The 18,775-nt window shown below is 40.4% G+C and overlaps 4 protein-coding genes across 8 annotated transcripts; 2 read left to right on the top strand and 2 right to left on the bottom strand.

Moving 5' to 3' along the window:
* On the top strand, positions 1-6,708 carry znf541 (zinc finger protein 541). 3 transcript variants are annotated; one of them, XM_047809229.1, is made up of 15 exons: positions 1-216; positions 495-724; positions 1,819-2,056; positions 2,151-3,177; positions 3,562-3,623; positions 3,820-3,937; positions 4,061-4,195; positions 4,446-4,722; positions 4,808-4,862; positions 4,953-5,095; positions 5,245-5,348; positions 5,426-5,501; positions 5,593-5,681; positions 5,751-5,867; positions 6,039-6,708. In XM_047809229.1, exons 2-15 carry the CDS (start codon positions 499-501, stop codon positions 6,048-6,050), a joined length of 2,679 nt encoding a protein of 892 aa, XP_047665185.1. In that variant the 5' UTR covers positions 1-216; positions 495-498; the 3' UTR covers positions 6,051-6,708. The 3 variants fall into 3 exon arrangements, with proteins under 3 accessions (XP_047665185.1, XP_047665184.1, XP_027034459.2); XM_047809228.1 differs by having other exon boundaries at positions 2-216; positions 4,434-4,722; XM_027178658.2 differs by having other exon boundaries at positions 3-216; positions 495-703; positions 4,434-4,722.
* On the bottom strand, positions 6,559-10,731 carry si:dkeyp-117b8.4 (zinc finger BED domain-containing protein 4). Of its 3 annotated transcripts, none has more exons than XM_027178659.2 (2): positions 10,601-10,731; positions 6,559-9,941 (listed from the first exon to the last, which is right to left on the bottom strand). In XM_027178659.2, the coding sequence occupies exon 2, from the start codon at positions 9,920-9,922 to the stop codon at positions 7,253-7,255; it is 2,670 nt and encodes an 889-aa protein (XP_027034460.1). In that variant the 5' UTR covers positions 9,923-9,941; positions 10,601-10,731; the 3' UTR covers positions 6,559-7,252. The 3 variants fall into 3 exon arrangements, with proteins under 3 accessions (XP_027034460.1, XP_027034461.1, XP_047665180.1); XM_027178660.2 differs by having other exon boundaries at positions 10,597-10,677; XM_047809224.1 differs by having other exon boundaries at positions 10,274-10,654.
* Positions 10,732-10,950: 219 nt separating this feature from the next.
* Positions 10,951-14,379, top strand: napaa (N-ethylmaleimide-sensitive factor attachment protein, alpha a). Its single transcript, XM_047809231.1, has 11 exons — positions 10,951-11,186; positions 11,640-11,719; positions 11,805-11,921; positions 12,012-12,058; positions 12,549-12,626; positions 12,799-12,854; positions 12,969-13,053; positions 13,150-13,254; positions 13,337-13,405; positions 13,495-13,545; positions 13,656-14,379. Exons 1-11 carry the CDS (start codon positions 11,089-11,091, stop codon positions 13,755-13,757), a joined length of 888 nt encoding a protein of 295 aa, XP_047665187.1. The 5' UTR covers positions 10,951-11,088; the 3' UTR covers positions 13,758-14,379.
* A 266-nt stretch (positions 14,380-14,645) lies between these two features.
* rsph4a (radial spoke head component 4A) lies at positions 14,646-18,472 on the bottom strand. The gene is made up of 7 exons (XM_027178665.2): positions 18,240-18,472; positions 17,076-17,292; positions 16,241-16,522; positions 15,708-16,157; positions 15,322-15,466; positions 15,127-15,244; positions 14,646-15,005 (listed from the first exon to the last, which is right to left on the bottom strand). The coding sequence occupies exons 1-7, from the start codon at positions 18,338-18,340 to the stop codon at positions 14,777-14,779; spliced, it is 1,542 nt and encodes a 513-aa protein (XP_027034466.1). The 5' UTR covers positions 18,341-18,472; the 3' UTR covers positions 14,646-14,776.
* Positions 18,473-18,775: the final 303 nt, after the last annotated feature.

Here is an 18,775-nt window from a genome sequence, read left to right on the forward strand (position 1 = left end):
CAAACTTACATTAAATCCCTTTTTAACCCTAATTTTGCTGTTTTTATATTTACTCGTCACTTCTGTACTAAACATTACAAACGAACAGAACTAAAATAGTACACGGCGCTATTGTTTACATACTGTTTAGTATGCTAGTATGCTAGTGCATGAGTGCTGACTTGCTTATTTTAAGCCTTCTCTCTGCTTATATTAGAGATCTCGATCGTTTTTAAGGTGGGTATAAAGTACACAGTGTTGTAGATATATTTTAACGATCCATTATTCATCTACAACTTGCAAAGATCATACTATATACATATATTCACCTTTCTTGCTAGTTCAAATGTGAGTAAAACGGTTAGCTAACTCGATTCAGCTAACAGCGTTAGCTTAAAGCGTTTTCACATTCAAACAGCAATTAATGTCGTGCCTAATAAAGTTTATTTGCAGTGTAATATGTTCTTTTAAAATAACCATATTTACAATTAAAGGAGGAGTGCGTTGTGTTTCAGAAACATGGATGAAAATGAAGTGACTAGGAGTCATGCGATTATGGAGGTCATGAAGCCCTTAGATATGAATCTGTCCCTGCTGTCTGACACTGAAAACCTCCCAGATGATGTGATTTTAATCAGTCCCTTAACCCCGCCATTAGTCTCCCTTCCAGCTCTGGAGAAGCAGCTCTGGATGGACACAGAGTGTGAAAATAGCAGCAATGCTGGTAAGAATTTACAGGTTACAGGTGAGTCTTAAATGAAAAGTCCACTATTAAATTAAAGGTGCGATAGTAAATAAATTTCATTTCTTTCTAATATAAGGAATGTGGAAAATTGTTTACAACATTGTCCCTGAAAAATAAAATAAACAAATAAACAAATAAAATAAACAGCTGGGAAACCTTCTTTTTGGACCAGAATGTTTTGTTTTCATTTTATTTGGCCTCTTGTTTGTCATTTTATAAACATGACATCATTATAAAGAGAGGTTGTATAATCAGGACATCAGAAGGGCAGGGTTCATTTCCTAGCACTGCCAAGCTGCCTTAACCCTCCCCTGCTCCAGGGGTGTTGCATCTTAGCTGCCCCTGTGCTCTGACCCAACCTACTCAGTTGAGATGTGTGAAGAAATAAAGGCTTCTATGCCCTGTTTCATTTATGGTTATAGAGCTGTAGAAATTTAACTTGGATGTCCCAGTAAGTGATATCATTGCTGATGGTAACGCTAATCAGGTACCTAACTGTAGTTAAACTGCCGTAGGTTTGGTGTGGAGCTTTGTGAACATGGATGGTAAATGTGGGTAGGTTTAATAAGTAAAAAACATAATTTGAATCTTATTTAACGCCACCCATTTAACTGACCTTTCGTTTTGTTTACAAATCTTACCTAATGCACCTTTTACATACATCCCAGTATTTATGTGATCTTCGGTTATGCAAAAGATGCGTTATGATTAAATTCTGTTAGATTTTTAGTACCAAACTTGGGCTTTTTTTTTGGCAGACAATGGCTCATCTTGCTAGTTACTGTTATATACTTTCTAGATGTTCCCATTTGTCTTCACAGCATTTTGTACAACATTATTTGTTCATTGATGATGATCATGATGATCTATAAAATGTTTAAAAAATTCACAATGGCAGCATGATATGAAATATGATGAAATAAAGCAGCTAGCTAATTATGTCTATTTTCTATTTCTATTTACTGTCAAAGTGTTTCAGCGTTTTTGGTGTTTTGTTTGTTTGTTTTTTTGGGTCTTAAGCTAAAATCTGCCAAAATCTCTGAATATAACTTTCATCTGTGACCTTCTGTCTGTATCTTGTGGAAACACAACAGACGAACCTTATTCAGTGAAGTCTTCTGACAGCATAAGAGAAACAGATCTCCTGTTTGGAAGCGATCTCATCCCTTCAGAGTTAATGCAGAAGGGCAAAGCCAAGACACACAAGTGTTCGGAGTGCATTAAAGTATTCAGGACACCATATGCTCTCAACAAGCACATGCTAACTCACCAGCCAGAGAGATCTTATGTCTGTAATATCTGCCAGAAAGGGTTTAAACGCTCCGATCACCTGTGAGTATAAGTTTCTTACATATAAAGCTAAAAAAAAAGAATAGTAATAAACTGAGCATTTAACACGTCACTACCATTCTGTCATTCTCTATAGAACAAGCCACATATTGATTCACCAGAAGAGGAAGACCTATCATTGCTCTCATCCTGGCTGCACGAAGATTTATTGTGGCTACAGCTCACTTAAACGCCATTATGCCATACAACATGGTACATACCCCCTCACTCCAGCCTCCCAGCCAAGTACCAATGACACCAAAACATGCCCACCTCAGTTGGAGCCTCCAAAGGTTTCTGCAGTAAACGATGATGCATCGACCTCAGTTGGCTACCCTTCTTTAATCTCTCCACCCAAATCTCAATCTGTTTTTCAATTCAAGGGTTATACCAGCTGTGGGCCCAATTATACTTTGGCAGCAAATCTCAGCTTGAGCCACAACCCTAAGGACCCCAAACTATCCCAAGTAAAGCTTCCTGTGATATCACAGTTGTGGAGCCTAGTAGCAGATGGTGCTTCTTGTAGTTTGGAGAGTGCAGTTGACTTGTCAGCATCTCATAGTATGTTGATGTCTAACCAGTGGGAATCAACTTCCAGTCTTGGGGGTAGTATGGTGGACACTGTAGAACCAGAAGCTGAATGTACTTGGGAACGTAACTTGGATTTTTTAGTACCTCAAACATGGAAAGAGGCACCATCAATCCAACCTAGCAAGGAAGGAACTGGCACTGGAACAGCTAGTCAACAATCTTCGGCTTGCCCCAGAAAGGATCAAGCCATTTTGTTGAAGCCTGATCTGCCACAGCATGAACCTCAGAATAAGCAGCAACATCCTCTTATGAGTGGACAAGCATCATGCACAAAATCAAAAATCATTGGATCCTCAGAATACCACATGGAACCCATCAATCCTCCTCCATCTCCTCCACGCAAGTTCAAGACCAAGAAGAATAGAGTAAAGAATAAGATCTTGAAGGCAACCAATATTCCCACCCTTCCTCTACCTTTTCCCAGACCCGGTACTCAAAGAAGCCCCAGACCCCACCCTGCTTACCGCGTTTCACCCAGCCAGGTAGCCATGGCATCCTTTTGTACAGAGAGCTCCACCTCTGACACATCCAAGGTACTTCCACTGCATACACAATGTAGTTTGTTCAGTTTACATGGGTGATGTTCAGATAGTAAGCAGTAAGCTTCAGAATTATTGGCACCCTTTATGTAAATCAGCAAAAGTAAATGCTTTTAATTAAAAAAAATCATTATAAGATGCCGTATTTGTGGTGAAATATTCAGCAGTTTCAACAAAATGGTGAAATAGCCACGGTACCCCCCCACAGCTCTATGGTTCAGGTATTCAACCTGAGCTTTGGATCCAGACTGTTTGGAATGTTTTTGGGATATTTGTCTATTCTCATGAAAAGTGCTAATAATTCAAAGCGTACAGTATATGAATATCCAATATCCTATACTGAAAAGAGTGGAAATTCAGTGTAGTTTTATTTGTCAGTCCATTGCACAGGGAGGAAGTGCTACTGCACGGATACGACATGGAAGAGAGTCTGGTGAAAGGTCAGAATTTGTGTATTATAGGGAACTAATAATTAAAAATATGACCTCAGATATTTTTGACATTATAGTATTGGACACAGATGAACTACTTTAGCATGAAGAGGAAATAATAGGGTGCCTGAAAAATATTGGTTCATCTAAAAGAAAATTAACTGACCAAATTCAGTTATAAATCTTTGTTTTGGTTCTTTCTCAGGATGTATCTTAAACACCCATCTAGCACGCATGCACAGCCCTCGCCTTCACATCCACAATCTCCACTAACCTTCGACAAGTTGGATCAGCAATTAGTAGAATCAGTCTCATCAACAAAGGTGATATCTCTTTCCTACTATAATCTTAAAGAAACACTCAAAACCTCTAATGCAAAGGCCTTTTGTGTGAAATTTTCATCTCTACAGATGATTCATTTCATGTGATTTTTTTTCCTGTGACAGGACGGGAGCCTGGACATGGTTGGTGATTGGTACAAGACAGAACAGGAAGTCCAGCTTTCCCCAATAGTCATCCCAGTTTCTGTCCCTGTCTCAAGCAAAGACGCAAAGACGTTCAACAAATTCTCTAGACAAAAAGTAAAAAGTTTCACTTTTACCATATTATATCATATTCCTATTGTGTTTGGTAGGATTAATCGAATTACCCATACCCTTAAATTCCATATCAGTGACATATTCTTATTTTCCGGGCTCTAGCCTAACTAGATTCTTTTGGTGCAAATTTATTGCTTTATCCAGTGTTTTCTCAGTTTGCTCGAAACATAGCACTTCATTGACTTCATGCATGGTACTGACTATACTGATAGACTGATAGATCTCCCTGCAGATTGAGAAGAATCAGAAGGTCAAAACTCTGTCCAAGAAGTTATATCATCCCGGTCTTCTCAAGAGCTTGATCACACCCAACCTAGTAGCCGGAGGTTACCCAAGTCAACTGCGTTCACCTACGTACCTTGCCGACCACCTGCTGAACTTTGATCCACCGCCCTACACTCCCCCTCCCATGCTTAGCCCGCTCCGCCCAGGAACAGGGCTCTATTTCAACACTGTGCCCCAGTACCAGCCTTGCCTTAATCCACCTAACATCTATTCTGATAACCTGGGTGAGTGACTAATATCAAAGGTGGCATTTGTTTTCTATTAATGTCAAACTAAAAAGTTTAATTCTGACTGCTGACTTTTCTCCAGATCACAAAGATGGAATCTCATTAATTTCGGATAATACAGTAGTGAGCATAAAACCGTGAGTCATTTCTACCATCGCTGATGTTGTTTTTTTGTCACCCATTCTCCCACATGATCTTACTTAGCCTTGTTATTTTTAAACATACAGAAAGATCAACGTGGGTTCACGTTTCCAGGCTGAGATCCCCCCAATGCGCAATTCTTTGTTAATTCTGTATGATGAGCACCCTGCTCAGCTCGTCTGGGCCCCATGGGGAGACCTGAACACTAATCCTGAGACACAACAAGATGGTTTGTTACTTCCTTACTCAGACTTACAAACTCAAAATGAGTTGATATTCTTCTAAGATCTTTTGAGTACCGATTTCGAGTGTTATCAGCAAAAAGGCTCATCGGCAGTATTGAAAATTAACGGAGTGTGTGCAATTTTTCTCCCACAGTTACAGAATTCCTAAACATGTGCTGTTCCAGTGTGCTACCAGGAGGGGGCACAAACACTGAACTTGCACTTCACTGTTTGCATGAAGTTCAAGGAGACATTCTAGTAAGCTTTAATACAGGTATTGAATTTGTGTTAGCCAGCCACAGGTTGAATAAACCACCTTTTTTTTTTTTGACCAGGCCGCACTGGATTTGCTCTTAGTTAGAGGAGATTATCGGACTTCCTGTCACCCACTCAGTGACTATCACTACACAGGTATTGAAGTAGAAGTGTCCATACATCCAGTGATTTCACAGTATTTTTTTAAAGCACTATAATTTCATCTCCCACAAACTTTTAACATCAGGGTCTGACCACTGGACTGCTCAGGAAATGAGAGTCTTCCAGAAAGCTCTTCTCAATCAGACTAAGGATTTTCAGGAAATTCATAAAGCGGTAAGACCAACAAAAGGCCATACAGCTGGTTAAAACTTTCCCAACTAGAGTAATTATTTTGTTTTGCAGTTGCAAACCAAATCAGTGGCCCAGTGTGTGGAGTATTATTACACGATGAAGAAGCTGAAGAAGTTCAAGCAGCGGTGTGGAGGAATAGAAAACCCCGATGGAGCTGGAAAGAATTCTGTAGGTTTCATATGATTAAGAAATTGATTTATAATCCTTTTTATGTATGTGTGTGGAAGTCATATGGTGCCAGGAAATCTTCAAACACACTAAAGGCAATGCTTATAGGCCATTCTGATAAAAACTAATTACCTCAAGTAGTGCATTACCCCATGTGTTTGTGTTTTTCAGGTGTTTTCATAAGACAGAGTGTCACAGTGCTCATATGAAAACCCACCAGGAGAGAGAGATTTTTGGAATCAAACACCTTGTCCTATTAGGGACAAGAGACGAGGTCAAGGAAAAGATATATTAGCCATCAGATGGAGTCTTGATCTATCCCCATATTAGCCATCAGAATACCAATCAGCTTAATTTTAAAAGTTTATCAAAATATGTTTGAAGTTTTAAAGGTGATGATGTCTGTGTAATAGACAATATTTTTCATTTCCATGTTATTGATATAGTATGTAGTGTTTATAAATGGTTGTGTTTTTTTGTTTTGTTTAAACGTCAAACACGTTCAATACCAAGTTCTTCATACTTTTGGTGCAGCACTTTGCATGTTATAGAATTTGAATGTTTGGATTTTTTACTGTTTCGGGTGAAGCTGTCTAAAAAGTGCAGGCTGAAATACATCAATACTAATCCAGCAGCACGTCCATATTCTTGTTCCCTGTTTGGTATAACAGAAGTTATTTTTGCACTTCAATCTGTTTCAAACAAGCTTTAATTTGGCATGCAGTTCATGGAGTACATCTTAATCAGCTGTTACATATAGGGATAATAACCAATACCTGATGTCACAAGTTACAAGTGTCATTTTGTACATGGAATAAACAATAACTGTTTATGAAATGCATGCATGAAATGATCGATGCTTTTTTTGTTTGTTTGTTTGTAAACACATTCAAAGCTTAAGAAATGGACATTTTAATTTTAAAAATACATTTAGGACTGTACCCTGCAAATCAACACGTTATCACAAAATATTTAGCAGGCGCATAAAATGTAGCATACCGATGAATACGGCATAGTTACAAGAAGACGATCATACCATTCCCCAGAACTCCCAGCTTCCAAACACTAAAGAAAGGTAGTGTAATACTTTCCTTATACGGAATAAGAATCAGCATTATTTAAAATTTGAGTTGACAATTTTTGTGGTTATTCTAAATAAAACTGTTAGTAGCTGCACAACTGTTAAACTGTAAAAATAGTCGCTTCTTATTGACTAAACTTTTTTTTTTAACAATGACAAAACCCCAAGGAGCTTATTTTTATACTTGTTAAAAATAAAGATTATGAAAGTATTGAGTTCAATACATTATATACTGTACATTCAAGCACTTTGAGAGTGCAAGGGAGCCATCGGTCAACAAACAGTAATCATAGCCCTTCTTTACTTAAACCTTATTATCATAGGAAACTAAAGTCTGATACAGACTGTCTCTACTTTGGTTCCCACTCAGACCACTGTTATGTTCAGTCTCTCTATGTCCTGAAAGACCACCCTTAAGCTGCTCTACATAATCGCAGTTCTGATGAAGAAACAATACTTGGTCAAGATATTCTGTTCCTAGCATAGCTCTTCTGTGGGTCACAGGGGATTCCCTTGGTGCAAAAGCACGCTCAGCAGGAATAGCTGTAGCTGGGATTGAAAGATATTTTCGTGCAAGTCGGGCCACCGCAGGAAAGCGGTGCTCTTTGTTACGCCACCAGTGAAGAGGTGAGAGGCTACGTTTGCAAAGCGGCTCTGCTATGTAATTCTCCAGCTGCTGCTGGATTTCAGGCATTCGTTCAGTAGGATCCTCTCCTAGAAGAATGTCATACATACTTTGAGGAACAGAACTTATTCGCATACGGGCAGTGAGTTGCCGATCACATGCCAGTGTAGATGACAGTCCAGCCAAGCTGGCTGTTCGTTTACGTCCGCCCGTAGCTTTGGAAGGTGAATCCACAATTATATTTTCATTTATGTGTTCTGGAGATGAGACAGCTACAAAATTATCATTCTGCTGAAGTTCAATGCTGTCACCTTCCTCTGGACATGAGGCACATGACTCAGGGGAATCCAGTGATGCCACTGTGGGAATAGGTAGTTGGTCATCCAATCCCAAAACAGCAGTCTCCCCTCCTGTTTCATTCTCTCTCACTTCCAAGCCCCTGTCTATATCTTGGTCAACCTCTCTATCATCTGTGTAAGCCTGAACAGATAACAACTCTTTAACCTTGTCATGCAGCTTACTGCGAGCATGTGGGCTTAAAAATCGCATCTCCTTGAACCTTGGGTCCAGGAATGATGACAGGACAGCAGGACTGTCGAGCAAAGACTCCTCATCAGTCAGTCTCCAGCGCTTTTCCATCCCATTGCGGATCCTTTCCATGACTCCCCTGACCACGGGACAGCTGCACTCAGTCATGTTCTGCCCCAGGATTCTTGACACACCTTGGAGGCATGGCATCAAGGAAGAAATAGATGCATTAATGTCTTCACTCAGAAAGGATGCTGCGATTCGTACCGTTCTTAGCACCGGGACCAATTCATGTAATAAACGCCACTGATGGTCAGCCAAATTAGGAGCAGCCTTTTGGTCTTCCAACACTGAGCTAACCACCCACTTAAGCTCAAGAAGTCTTTCACACATGTCAATGGCTGTGGCCCAACGCCCTGGGTCATCTAGGACCAGCCGTGCTGCACCTTTGTCGGCAGCTTCTGCTTTTTGATTTAGAGCTGCTGCAGAATTAACATCGTGTTGGAAGTGTAGAACAATTCCACGAGCATCCTCAAGTGCCTGTCTGACAGTCTCTACATAAAGTCCTTCTTGGACACACATCTTGAGGGCTTCCCCTGCGCAAGGAATTGGTTCCCATCCCTCTGGAAGGGACTGAATGGGAGCATGACTGGGTCCCGGAAATTCCTGTTGATAGTCTTGATCAAGAGTCATGCTTCCTTGCCTCCTGCACTCCATACCCCAGGGAGTGTCATAAACAACACAGAACACGTAACTCTCAGGGAGGTGGAATTCTGAAAGAACTGCTTTTAATGTGTATGCAAACTTAGCCAGCCCACTGTTCATGGCGTTGCCTTTGTATTCTGGTATTGGACGAGTCTCTAAAATACAGCGGGCCAGTTGCCAGTTAGAGTCAACAAAATGTGCACTGACAGTGAGGTAGAACTGGCCACTTCCTTCGACCCCACATCCTTCCACGGAGCGCCAGTGTTCAGTGCAAATGGCCAAACATCGGGCAGAAAGGCCTGTTTGAAGATGCTGCTGAAGACATTGCTTGAGAATGTGGTAGCGATGCCACAAAAGGTTCCCGAGCAAAGATGGTGATGGAACGGGATAATTGGGTTCAAGGCAACTAAGCAAGAGTCTGAATCCCCTCTCTTCTACAACTGAAAAAGGTTGCAGGTCTCTGTACACCATTTCCAAAATTAGATCTGTGACAAGTCCTGCTCGCTTATCACTGTAGCCCCTTGCACCACTGTTGTTGCTGCCACCACTGTTGTTAAGTGTGGTGTTAAGCTCATCTGGGGAAAATCTGTAAGATTGTTCTATATCCTGACTGGGAAGGGAATTTGAATTTGAAGTGCCAACACCTGCAGAACCAGGGACATATGTAGTGCAGGTATGTTTGGCCTCACCTGCCTCAGCTGATAGTTCTTCATGCTGCTCCTCTTTGACAATAACAGGTACTACCGGCTGGAACGATCCAGTCGGCGCTTCCATGGTCACATTAGATGTTGGGAATCTGCCATCAAGTAAAGTGGATGTAGCAATGTGTTGACGTAATGCTGAGGGGTTTGGGACTTCGGCAGTGTTGGGAGGTGGAACAGCTCCGTCACGAATGCTGTGCTTCCGTCCCAGGTGCTCTCTCATCGACGTAGTGCTGTTGTGAAAGGACAGCTGTCTCTTGCAATGGTTACACTCAACACGATGCATACTAAGCTGGGTGTAGTGGTTCCACACTTTGGATGTGCGACGTTCTGAGAAAGGTAACATGCGATCCATTCTTCTCCTCAGAGTCGATGTACCGAGACTAACAGGCCGTCTTCGACCCGGGAACTCCATGCGTGTGGTTTTTGTTTTGCTAGAACATAAACAAAGTGTTAACTGTGTGTAGAATATACAGTCATAGTCGTCAGTCTTATTACAATCATGACAATTTCATATTTTACCAAAATTATTTCGTCAGAACAGAATGAATGAATGGATGGATGGTGTTTCATGTATACAGAATGTTGTATGTTAATTCCACACCTATTAGATGGATGGATGTATGCATGGATGGATGGATGGATGGTGTTTCATGTATACAAATGTTGTATGTTAATTCCAGACCTAATGGATGGATGGATGGATGGATGGATGGATGGATGGGAGGTGTTTCATGTATACGAATGTTGTATGTTAATTCCAGACCTGATGAATGGATGGATGGATGGATGGATGGATGGATGGTATTTTATGTATACAGAATGTTGTATATTCATTACAGACCTAACAGTGGATGTAATAATACAACTGTGTTCTAAAGTTAATTTTAAGCACATGGTTAAATCATGTGGCACAGTCATGTTTTACTGTAAAAAAAAACTTTAATGTTCTAACGTTACAGCATTTAAATCACGTTACAAATCGCGTGCCAATTCCACGTAAAGCGTGCGTCCCTGCGTCACAGTCCAGCACGTGCGCGTTACACGCGTTCGCAATCACGTATCAAAATTTTGCATTAAAAACAATACCTACAATAATGACGTTTATAACATCATAGAATTCCAAAAACGGCCTCCGTTCACATTTTGCGACCTCTACACTGGAAATGCTTCCCGCGGTTGCTGATGAGGGACCGGTGTATTTTACGTGACAACAAGAAAAACGAAATGTCTCCGACATACGCAGGTATGTACAAACACGCCAGTTTGTGTTCGATATAAACTTCCTACAGCACGTCCTGGCGTGTTAGGGTGCTACTATATACGTGAACAATATCTAACTTGCAAATGACAATGTTCAAACTTGTTAGTTACGTTTGCTTCCGTCCGCTTCAAGGACTACTTTTTTGTGACGGTCCCTGAGATTTCTGCGTCGTAGAATATACTTCCGAATCCCTAGTGACGTTCATAACAACAAAACAGACGTGAATCGTGGTGTGTGTGTGAGAGAGAGAGAGCAAAACAAATAAGGTTGTATATCTTTCTCAGAGAAAACTGGATACGGTGTACGTGATATAAAAAATGGATTATTCTGGAAAAGAAAAAGAAGCCTTGGCTCTGATCGACGCAGCTGACAAGAAAATGCAAATGTCGGCATCTTTGTTTGGGAAGTTTCTCGGGTACGTGGTCGTGTTTTTATTTTTGGGGGAAGCATCGAGCATTGTCCACTATGTCTAAGACCCCGAGTCTTTCATTACAGGTTAGGAAAAAGATCCTTGAGGATTGATTAGTTAATTAATTAATCATTACTTAAGTGCACGTGGGTTTCCCCAGGGTTCTCTGGTTTCTTCCCCTGCATTGTAAACATTACAGTAGGTCTAATTTGTCCCTGATGGGGACAGTGGGTCATGTGAAGCACCTTTTCATCCAAGCTGTATTCCAGCATCACACTCAGTGATAGAACAGGATAAAGATGGGTGGGGTGGGGTGGGGTGTTATGACATACATACATATATATATATTAAGAGATGGATTGCGACCCAAAATCCATCTTTAAACATGTTACTACTAAAAAAAAAAATAAAAGAATGATTATAACTGAACAACTAACTAGTATTACAACTGTTTTCTAGGAGCTCTTCTAAAGCAGAGGAAGCTTGTGACATGTACACGAGGGCTGCCAATATGTTCAAGATGGCCAAGAACTGGCATGGTACGTCTTCGATAACACCGTCTCATTAACATACGGGTTGCTTTTAAACAACAACGTCTTCACAACGTTTTTTTTTTTCTTTCAGCTGCAGGTGATGCGTTCTGCAAAGCTGCACGAGTGCACTTGAAAACCCAAAATAAGCACAATGCCGCCGTCAGCTTTATCGACGCTGGCAATGCCTACAAAAAAGCAGATCCAAAAGGTTAGGAGTTTGCTGTCTTGTTCTGAAAGAACTGTGATTAGTTTCAGATGACGTGGTGAAGCATTTAACTGCATGTCCTTCTTTCCTCAGAGGCTATCAAGTGTCTGACACGGGCGATCGACATCTACACTGACATGGTGAGAAACGACAGCCGAGGACTTGAGCTCCGAATCATCCTCTAACACCTCGGTCTTCACCTCGCAATGACTAGAGTCTAGCTGATAGTTCTTACTTTCATTCGTTTGTTCTTTCTTTCTTTCTTTCTTTCTTTCTTTCTTTCTGTCTCTTCCTTCCTTCCTTCCTTCCTCTCTTCCTTTCTTCCTTCCTGTTTTATTTATTTCTTTCTTTCTTTCCTATTTTTTTCTTTGTTTTTTCTCTTCCTTCCTTTCATTCATTCATCTATTCATTCATTATAAGTGGGTCCTTGATATTTCACATACATAATTCCTGTACTTCTGTTCTCGGATTCTGGAAAGAAATCAGATTATTTCGTGTTTGTGTGTTTTTAAAAATTTTAAATCTCTCCTGTTGACACTTAAAAACAAGCTCAGCTTTGTAAAATCAGTGAAAAAAGTCTCTGACTAGGTTGTATTTACTTTTCTGGTATCATCTTCTTATCCTCCACAGGGACGTTTCACCATCGCGGCCAAACACCACATCACTGTCGCTGAAATCTATGAGTCTGATTTACTGGATGTTGATAAGGTGAGATAAAGTGGGAATGATATACAGCCAGTAAAGTTAGACAGCGTCTGTGTCAGCCTCAGCACACTATATCTGTCCAGTGATTACAAAAGGAATTGATTTAGAAAGGGGGAAAAAGGAAGTTTTTATTTTTAATATTTAATATTGATCTTTTTTTTTTTAATAATCACAGGCCGTTGCGCATTACGAACAGGCTGGTGAATACTACAAAGGAGAAGAGTCTACAAGGTACTTTAAGGTTACGTTTAAAAAAATAATAATTATTATTATTATTATTAAGAAAAAAGCACGTGAATTAAATTGTAAACCAAACACACCGTCTAATCTGTTTTTCTCTTCTAGCTCTGCCAACAAGTGCCTTCTTAAAGTCGCTATGTACGCCGCTCAGCTTGAACGGTACCAAAAAGCTATAGAGATCTATGAACAGGTCAGTATTTATTAACACCGTTAAATCCTACACAAGCTTCTGTTGTTTGTTTGTTTGTTTGTTTATTTATTTATTTTTGTGATAATCTGTGTTCAGATTGGGACCTACTGCATGGATAACACCCTGCTGAAGTACGGCGCAAAGGATCACTTCTTCAAAGCAGCACTGTGTCACTTTTGTGTCGATATGCTGAACGCCAAGGTGACTTGTTTTTGTTTTGTTATTAGCGGGTTGCTAACACTGTCACCGAAATGTCTTACTGATTTGTTTCTCTCTTATCTAGCTGGCTGTTCAACGATATGAGGAAATGTTTCCTGCCTTCTCAGACTGCAGGGAGTGCAAACTCATGAAGGTTGGTTTTATTGATTTATCTATTTATTTTTTAAAATCGCCGTTATTGCCTTGGCTTGAGTGATGCGATACGACCTCTTGTTCAAATAGAAACTTTTCCAAGCGCAAGAGGAGCAAGACGTCGACGCATACACAAACGCTGTAAGTCTGGAACTCACCAGCGCTCTGGTGTAAATGTTATGTTAGAAGTGTAAACGGTTTTCCTCGTATGATCAGTTCAAGGACCCACCGTTGTCTGTTGTCGCTTTCAGGTGAAAGAGTTCGACACGGTCACACGGTTGGATCAGTGGCACACCACCATGTTGCTGCGGATCAAGAAGGGCATTCAGGAGGACGAGAACGATCTCCGCTAACAATGTGCATTGTGTAATCCTCTGACTCATGACGTCAACCTTTCCGACTTATTCATCGACCATTTTTCCGTTAATCAGCTAAAAGTTCACCTTGTGGAGCTGTTTGTCAATCCAAGTATTAATTTTTTTTTTTTTTTTTGTGGGTGATTGATGCCAAATTCTATATTCTGCAATCCTTAGATCACGTTTTTTGTTACATCCGAACACTATATGCTGCTTGGAAGTTTTCACTAGATTTACATTTCTGTTCCACGTTGTTTAAATGGAGCTGTGGAACTGAGACTGCCACAAGTGAAAGCGGTAATTTGAGAACTTAACGATTCACTAATTCGGATCACGTCCTTGTCTGGTGTTTGATTCTTCTTTAACTATTGTGTATCAGGTACCTCACACTGCTGTGAAGCTGCACAGCATTTCCTTAGGTGGTGGTGTTTTTTTTTTTTAATGTTTACAAATCATTGTAATTTATTTGTTTATTTAAAGTTCAGTTCTAGCTACAGTTTGTACAAGGAACATGACTGAAACTAAACGATGAAAGCAAACGGCATGAAGATTGAACCTGGCTTGTTGCCAGCTTGTTTCATCCAAGCTGAAGCGATTAATAAAAGATTTTTTGACTCTTTTGGTCTGTTTATGAAGTTCTTCATGAATGCCTCATCCAGAATTAACATACTATACATTGGACTGTTGAGAAGTTAAACATGATAGGATGAGCTGTTACACTGCATGGTTAAAAAGAGGTTTTATCCACATCACTTATATTATTACACCAGCTATAAACCTGAAGATTTTCCTGTGTTGGGAAAGATACAGTATGATGACATCACAGGCTCCTTCCAAAAAAAATGCTAAATCAACATACTGTATATTATTTTAAGACTTACATGCTTTTGTAATAAATCCGTTACTTTATTGGTTGTAACCTAATTGGTCATTAAACAATTGGTCATTTGGCCAATAGGAATCGACCATTGTATAATAACAGTTAATGATGTCGGTTCACTGTGTGTCATTTAGTTTTAATCTTCCTCCTCTTCTTCCTCTTCCTCTGCATCGTTGTCCTCCAGCGCAGCCTGCTTTTCCTCATGTGCTTCCTTCAGAGCCTCTTCCTCCTGCAGACTGGGGTCCAGTGCCTCTGAAATCTCGGGGCCACTGGGGTACTCGGGCTCTGGAGGATGAGGCAGTGCTGGGGTAAAGGCCTCACCCAAGTACTTCAGCCCCCAGCCAATGTAAATGTTCTCGAATTTCCTGTTGCAAAATTGGGTTATGTAATCAGATTTATATCATAGCAAAACAAATTTACAGAACTTGAGGTTATTAAAAAGGAAGTGCCTCGAGAGCTGAGAAAAATAAAAGAGAGAGGTCTTACTTGCCACACGCATACGCATAGGCTCCAGGCCACAAGTTGGAGCGCACATAAGCAACGGCGTACTGGGAGATTAGATTTGAAGAGATCCTGGGACTCCAGGGAGCAGTATTATTAACCTCTGAAATATCAGATCATGTTCATTAGGACGTTCACAGGAAGAACACGACTGACACCTACGTCAAGTTTAAGACTCACCTGCATCCTCTGACAGTGGTGTGAGAAGCGGCGGACCAATCTCAGGCTCGGGCTCATCAGGCTCTTCTTCCTTCTCCTCTTCCTCTGCATCTTCGTCACGGACATTATCTAAATTTTCAGCCAGATTGACCCACACACAACGACCCTGGTGTGTGCACAAAGATCATCAGGAATGCTTGGTTTCTGCGGCGTGGTCACATGTCCGCCAAATCAATCAAAAGTCTTAATTGAGACTAATGTTAGCCATTTAAAGGGGTTTGTAAAGTTATGTGTATGGAAAAAGAAACACTGGAGATCAGATATTTAGTAAAAACATCTCTAGAGAGATCAGCATGCAGGCTGACAGAACCTCCGAACAGCATGATGATTCGATCACTTTTTCTCACCTGCATGAGAATGTGCTGGGTGTGGTGAACCCACGCCGACAGCGAATCGGCCATGTCTTGCACCGGGATACCCTCGAAGTCCAGGTTCTCCTCGACACTGTCTCGCGCTCCCTCTTCCTCCTCTTCACCCTCCTCCTCCCTGAACTGATAGAAACCCAGTGGACTGACCTGGGTGCCTGCTGAGATGCGGGCAATCTGGGCACGCAGGTAGTTGGCTTCATTACCAGGGAATGGCGGATAGCTCACGATGGGCGTGTCCAGGCGCCCAGTTAAGAACTTACGAATTTGTCGCGCAGCTGTGATCTGAGCTGGAGTGATGTCAGGAAGGCGGACCCAGGGCAAGCCCGGCTCACTGCACACAAAATAGGTGAACTTGTTGGTGCCGGAGCGACGAGGTTCTTTTGGGACTGGGGCAGGTTGTTTGTAGCTTGATTTGGGGACAGGATCTAGCTAAACAGTATGACAAAAAAAATAAAAAAAATAATTCATGTGTACACAGGTCAGTAAAGGAATTACTTTAAAACCTTGATTACCTCATCCTCTTCATGAGCGTTGTATTCTTGCCCTTCCTCTTCTTCTTCTTCTTCTTCCTCTTCTTCTTCATTATCTCCATCCCTGAATTCAACTTCAGCCACTATGTAGTTCCCTTCAATACCCAGGATTTTGCCCCAGAATCGGCAGCGTTGCAGGGGCTGAATGTCTACTAGCTGCTTCAGGGACAGATGGATCCTGTGCATCTCTTCCCGTCCCAGACCAACCCCAATCTGCTCCAGAAAGAAGTTAATCTCGGCCAAATTGGGCAGGGGTGTCTCCAACTAGAAGGAAAACAAATATAGCAAATGAGAAACTCTGCTCTTGATGTTCCCATGCAGTAGATTATTAGCTGTGATTTGATTCCGTATGTTGATGTATTTCCTTCTGAAACAGGGAGTCAAAGTGACGTAAGTACAACTTTGTTATGCTACCAAACAGTGCAAAAGAAAAGCGATTTTAATTTATGACAATACCACAGACATCCACAGCCAGAAAGCAAAGAGACTTAGCTGTGCGCTCTAGGTTTGAGGAGTAACGTTACTTTCTCTCCGCTGTCGATTACTGTGACATTAATCATTCGTGGGCAGCTGTGAGAACATGTATGTGGAAGAGGGCATATAACATTTACACACCTCTTAGTATGTTTCTCTGCACTGGTGCAGTTCAAAAAGGTGTGTGTCTTATTTAACCACATTTGTATATTTAGTTCTCTGCTTAAATATGAGAAACGAGATGGGTTGCTATATCTCATTAATAGTTAAATACACAGTTGCAAGGGCTAAAAGCCACGGCAATCATAGAATCTCCCTGAAAGAAAACTCTCCTGACCAGCACCTCTTCATGTTCTTTCTCGTCCCCATGGTTAAACAGTGCTCTCTGTCGCTCGGCCAGCAGCTCAGATGATGTTGTGTGCTCTGCTTCCCGCAGCGTGCTCTGCTTGTCCTGCCACATGCTACGCTTAACCTCCAGACTCAGATCTTCAATCACATCTACCGCGTTCTCTGGTCGCTCGTCCATCACTCTGGTTAGCAGGCGAACCAGATGATCGTAGCTGAAGATGCAACACATCAACATTCTCTTACTTACTTTTTAAAATTATCATTATTTACATATTATACACATTATTTTTATAACCATTGTTTTTTTTATTTTTATGCTTCTCCACTATTATTATGCACCAACACACCAAGACAAATTCCTGTACATGTAGACCTTATAGTACGTGGCAATAAACCAGATTCTGATTCTGATTCTGATTCTGATATGTTTGTTGATTTTGAGGATAATTTGTGATTAGCTGATGCACTGGAACTTTATCCGTTTGAGCAGAAAGAACTAATTTAGACTAAATGATTAAAGTGCTGCTGCATCACTCTTTTTAGACAGAGTTAGATGAAGCAAGGGCTAAATCCTACTACAGCACTATTGGCAGGTAGTCGAGTGGTATTTTGGGTAATGTAGTAAATCAGTAACCAAAGTAAAAATAAAGTTTTTAAAGACGTTAAATGTCTAGGTTTTTTTTAGTTTGTTTGTTTTTTTTGTTTTGTTTTTACATCAGCAGCCGAGGCTAAATTTCACTATGAGTTGGCAAAAAAAAACAACAAAAAAAAACATATTACGTATATGTATGTGTAATGTATATGCACAAAAAATATACATATACATATATGTTTTATATTTAATACATATACAGTGTTTTTTGTGTTTGACACACACACACAAAATATTTATGTATTAGATATACATAAAACATATGTATTTATACTTTTTTTGTGTGTATATATATATATATATATATATGAATTAAAAGGAATTATATATATATATATATATATATATATATATATATATATATATATATATACACACACACACACACACAAAATATATATATAAATACATAATATGCATATGTTTTATATCTAATACATAAATATTTTGTGTGTGTGTGTCAAACACAAAAAACACTGTATATATTTTTGTGTTAAAGTTACTCACAGGTTAATGTTTGTTTTTGTGCTGTTCTTCAACAGGAAAGCTTTGAAGCACGTTGCAGCCTCCTGCCTTTGGGCAGCTGGATTTTCCTCAGACCTCTCCATCTTTCTGTCGTTCGGTTAAAATAAAGATAAAAGAAGTAATAAAACTGTAATTAATGCGTTATGTTGTCTTTACCGCTGGCTATAAACAGCGCCAGGTCGTTGCCTAAGACACCACACATTAACAATTTAGGTTGCTATGGTACCGGGACAGTCCAAATCTGATTGGCTGTGCGAGAGACTTGACGGAATCTGATTGGCTAAACCTCAGCTGAAGTTTGCTCTGTGGTCTACTGCTACAAGTTACACTCTCTCACCTCTAGATGGCGCCATGTAACACGCTAATATCATTGAAGCTGTAAAGGTTCCGCTTAATTCTTCTTGACTGATCCTCCTTCACAAAGTTTATTACAAACATGTCGACTTAATATGAGACAAAGAGGAATATACCATCACTACAATAAAGTAAACAAAGGCAAAAGGGAACATTGCATCTTC

Source organism: Tachysurus fulvidraco, chromosome 26, assembly GCF_022655615.1.
Source record: "Tachysurus fulvidraco isolate hzauxx_2018 chromosome 26, HZAU_PFXX_2.0, whole genome shotgun sequence".
Taxonomy (NCBI): Eukaryota; Metazoa; Chordata; class Actinopteri; order Siluriformes; family Bagridae; genus Tachysurus; species Tachysurus fulvidraco.

Coding starts and splice junctions, on each gene's coding strand:
- znf541 (XM_047809228.1), top strand. CDS start 499: ATGGATGAAAATGAAGTGACTAGGAGTCATGCGATTATGGAGGTCATG. Junction 4,196..4,433: donor ACAAATTCTCTAGACAAAAA/GTAAAAAGTTTC, acceptor ATAGACTGATAG/ATCTCCCTGCAGATTGAGAA. Junction 5,096..5,244: donor TCCTGAGACACAACAAGATG/GTTTGTTACTTC, acceptor TTTCTCCCACAG/TTACAGAATTCCTAAACATG.
- rsph4a (XM_027178665.2), bottom strand. CDS start 18,340: ATGGAGAGGTCTGAGGAAAATCCAGCTGCCCAAAGGCAGGAGGCTGCA. Junction 16,523..17,075: donor ACGAGAAAGAACATGAAGAG/GTGCTGGTCAGG, acceptor TTTTCCTTCTAG/TTGGAGACACCCCTGCCCAA. Junction 15,467..15,707: donor CCCAGCACATTCTCATGCAG/GTGAGAAAAAGT, acceptor TGCACACACCAG/GGTCGTTGTGTGTGGGTCAA.
- si:dkeyp-117b8.4 (XM_047809224.1), bottom strand. CDS start 10,428: ATGACTGTGCCACATGATTTAACCATGTGCTTAAAATTAACTTTAGAA. Junction 9,942..10,273: donor TCCATCCATCCATTCATCAG/GTCTGGAATTAA, acceptor TTTATGTTCTAG/CAAAACAAAAACCACACGCA.
- napaa (XM_047809231.1), top strand. CDS start 11,089: ATGGATTATTCTGGAAAAGAAAAAGAAGCCTTGGCTCTGATCGACGCA. Junction 11,187..11,639: donor TTGTTTGGGAAGTTTCTCGG/GTACGTGGTCGT, acceptor ACTGTTTTCTAG/GAGCTCTTCTAAAGCAGAGG. Junction 13,255..13,336: donor TCGATATGCTGAACGCCAAG/GTGACTTGTTTT, acceptor TCTCTTATCTAG/CTGGCTGTTCAACGATATGA.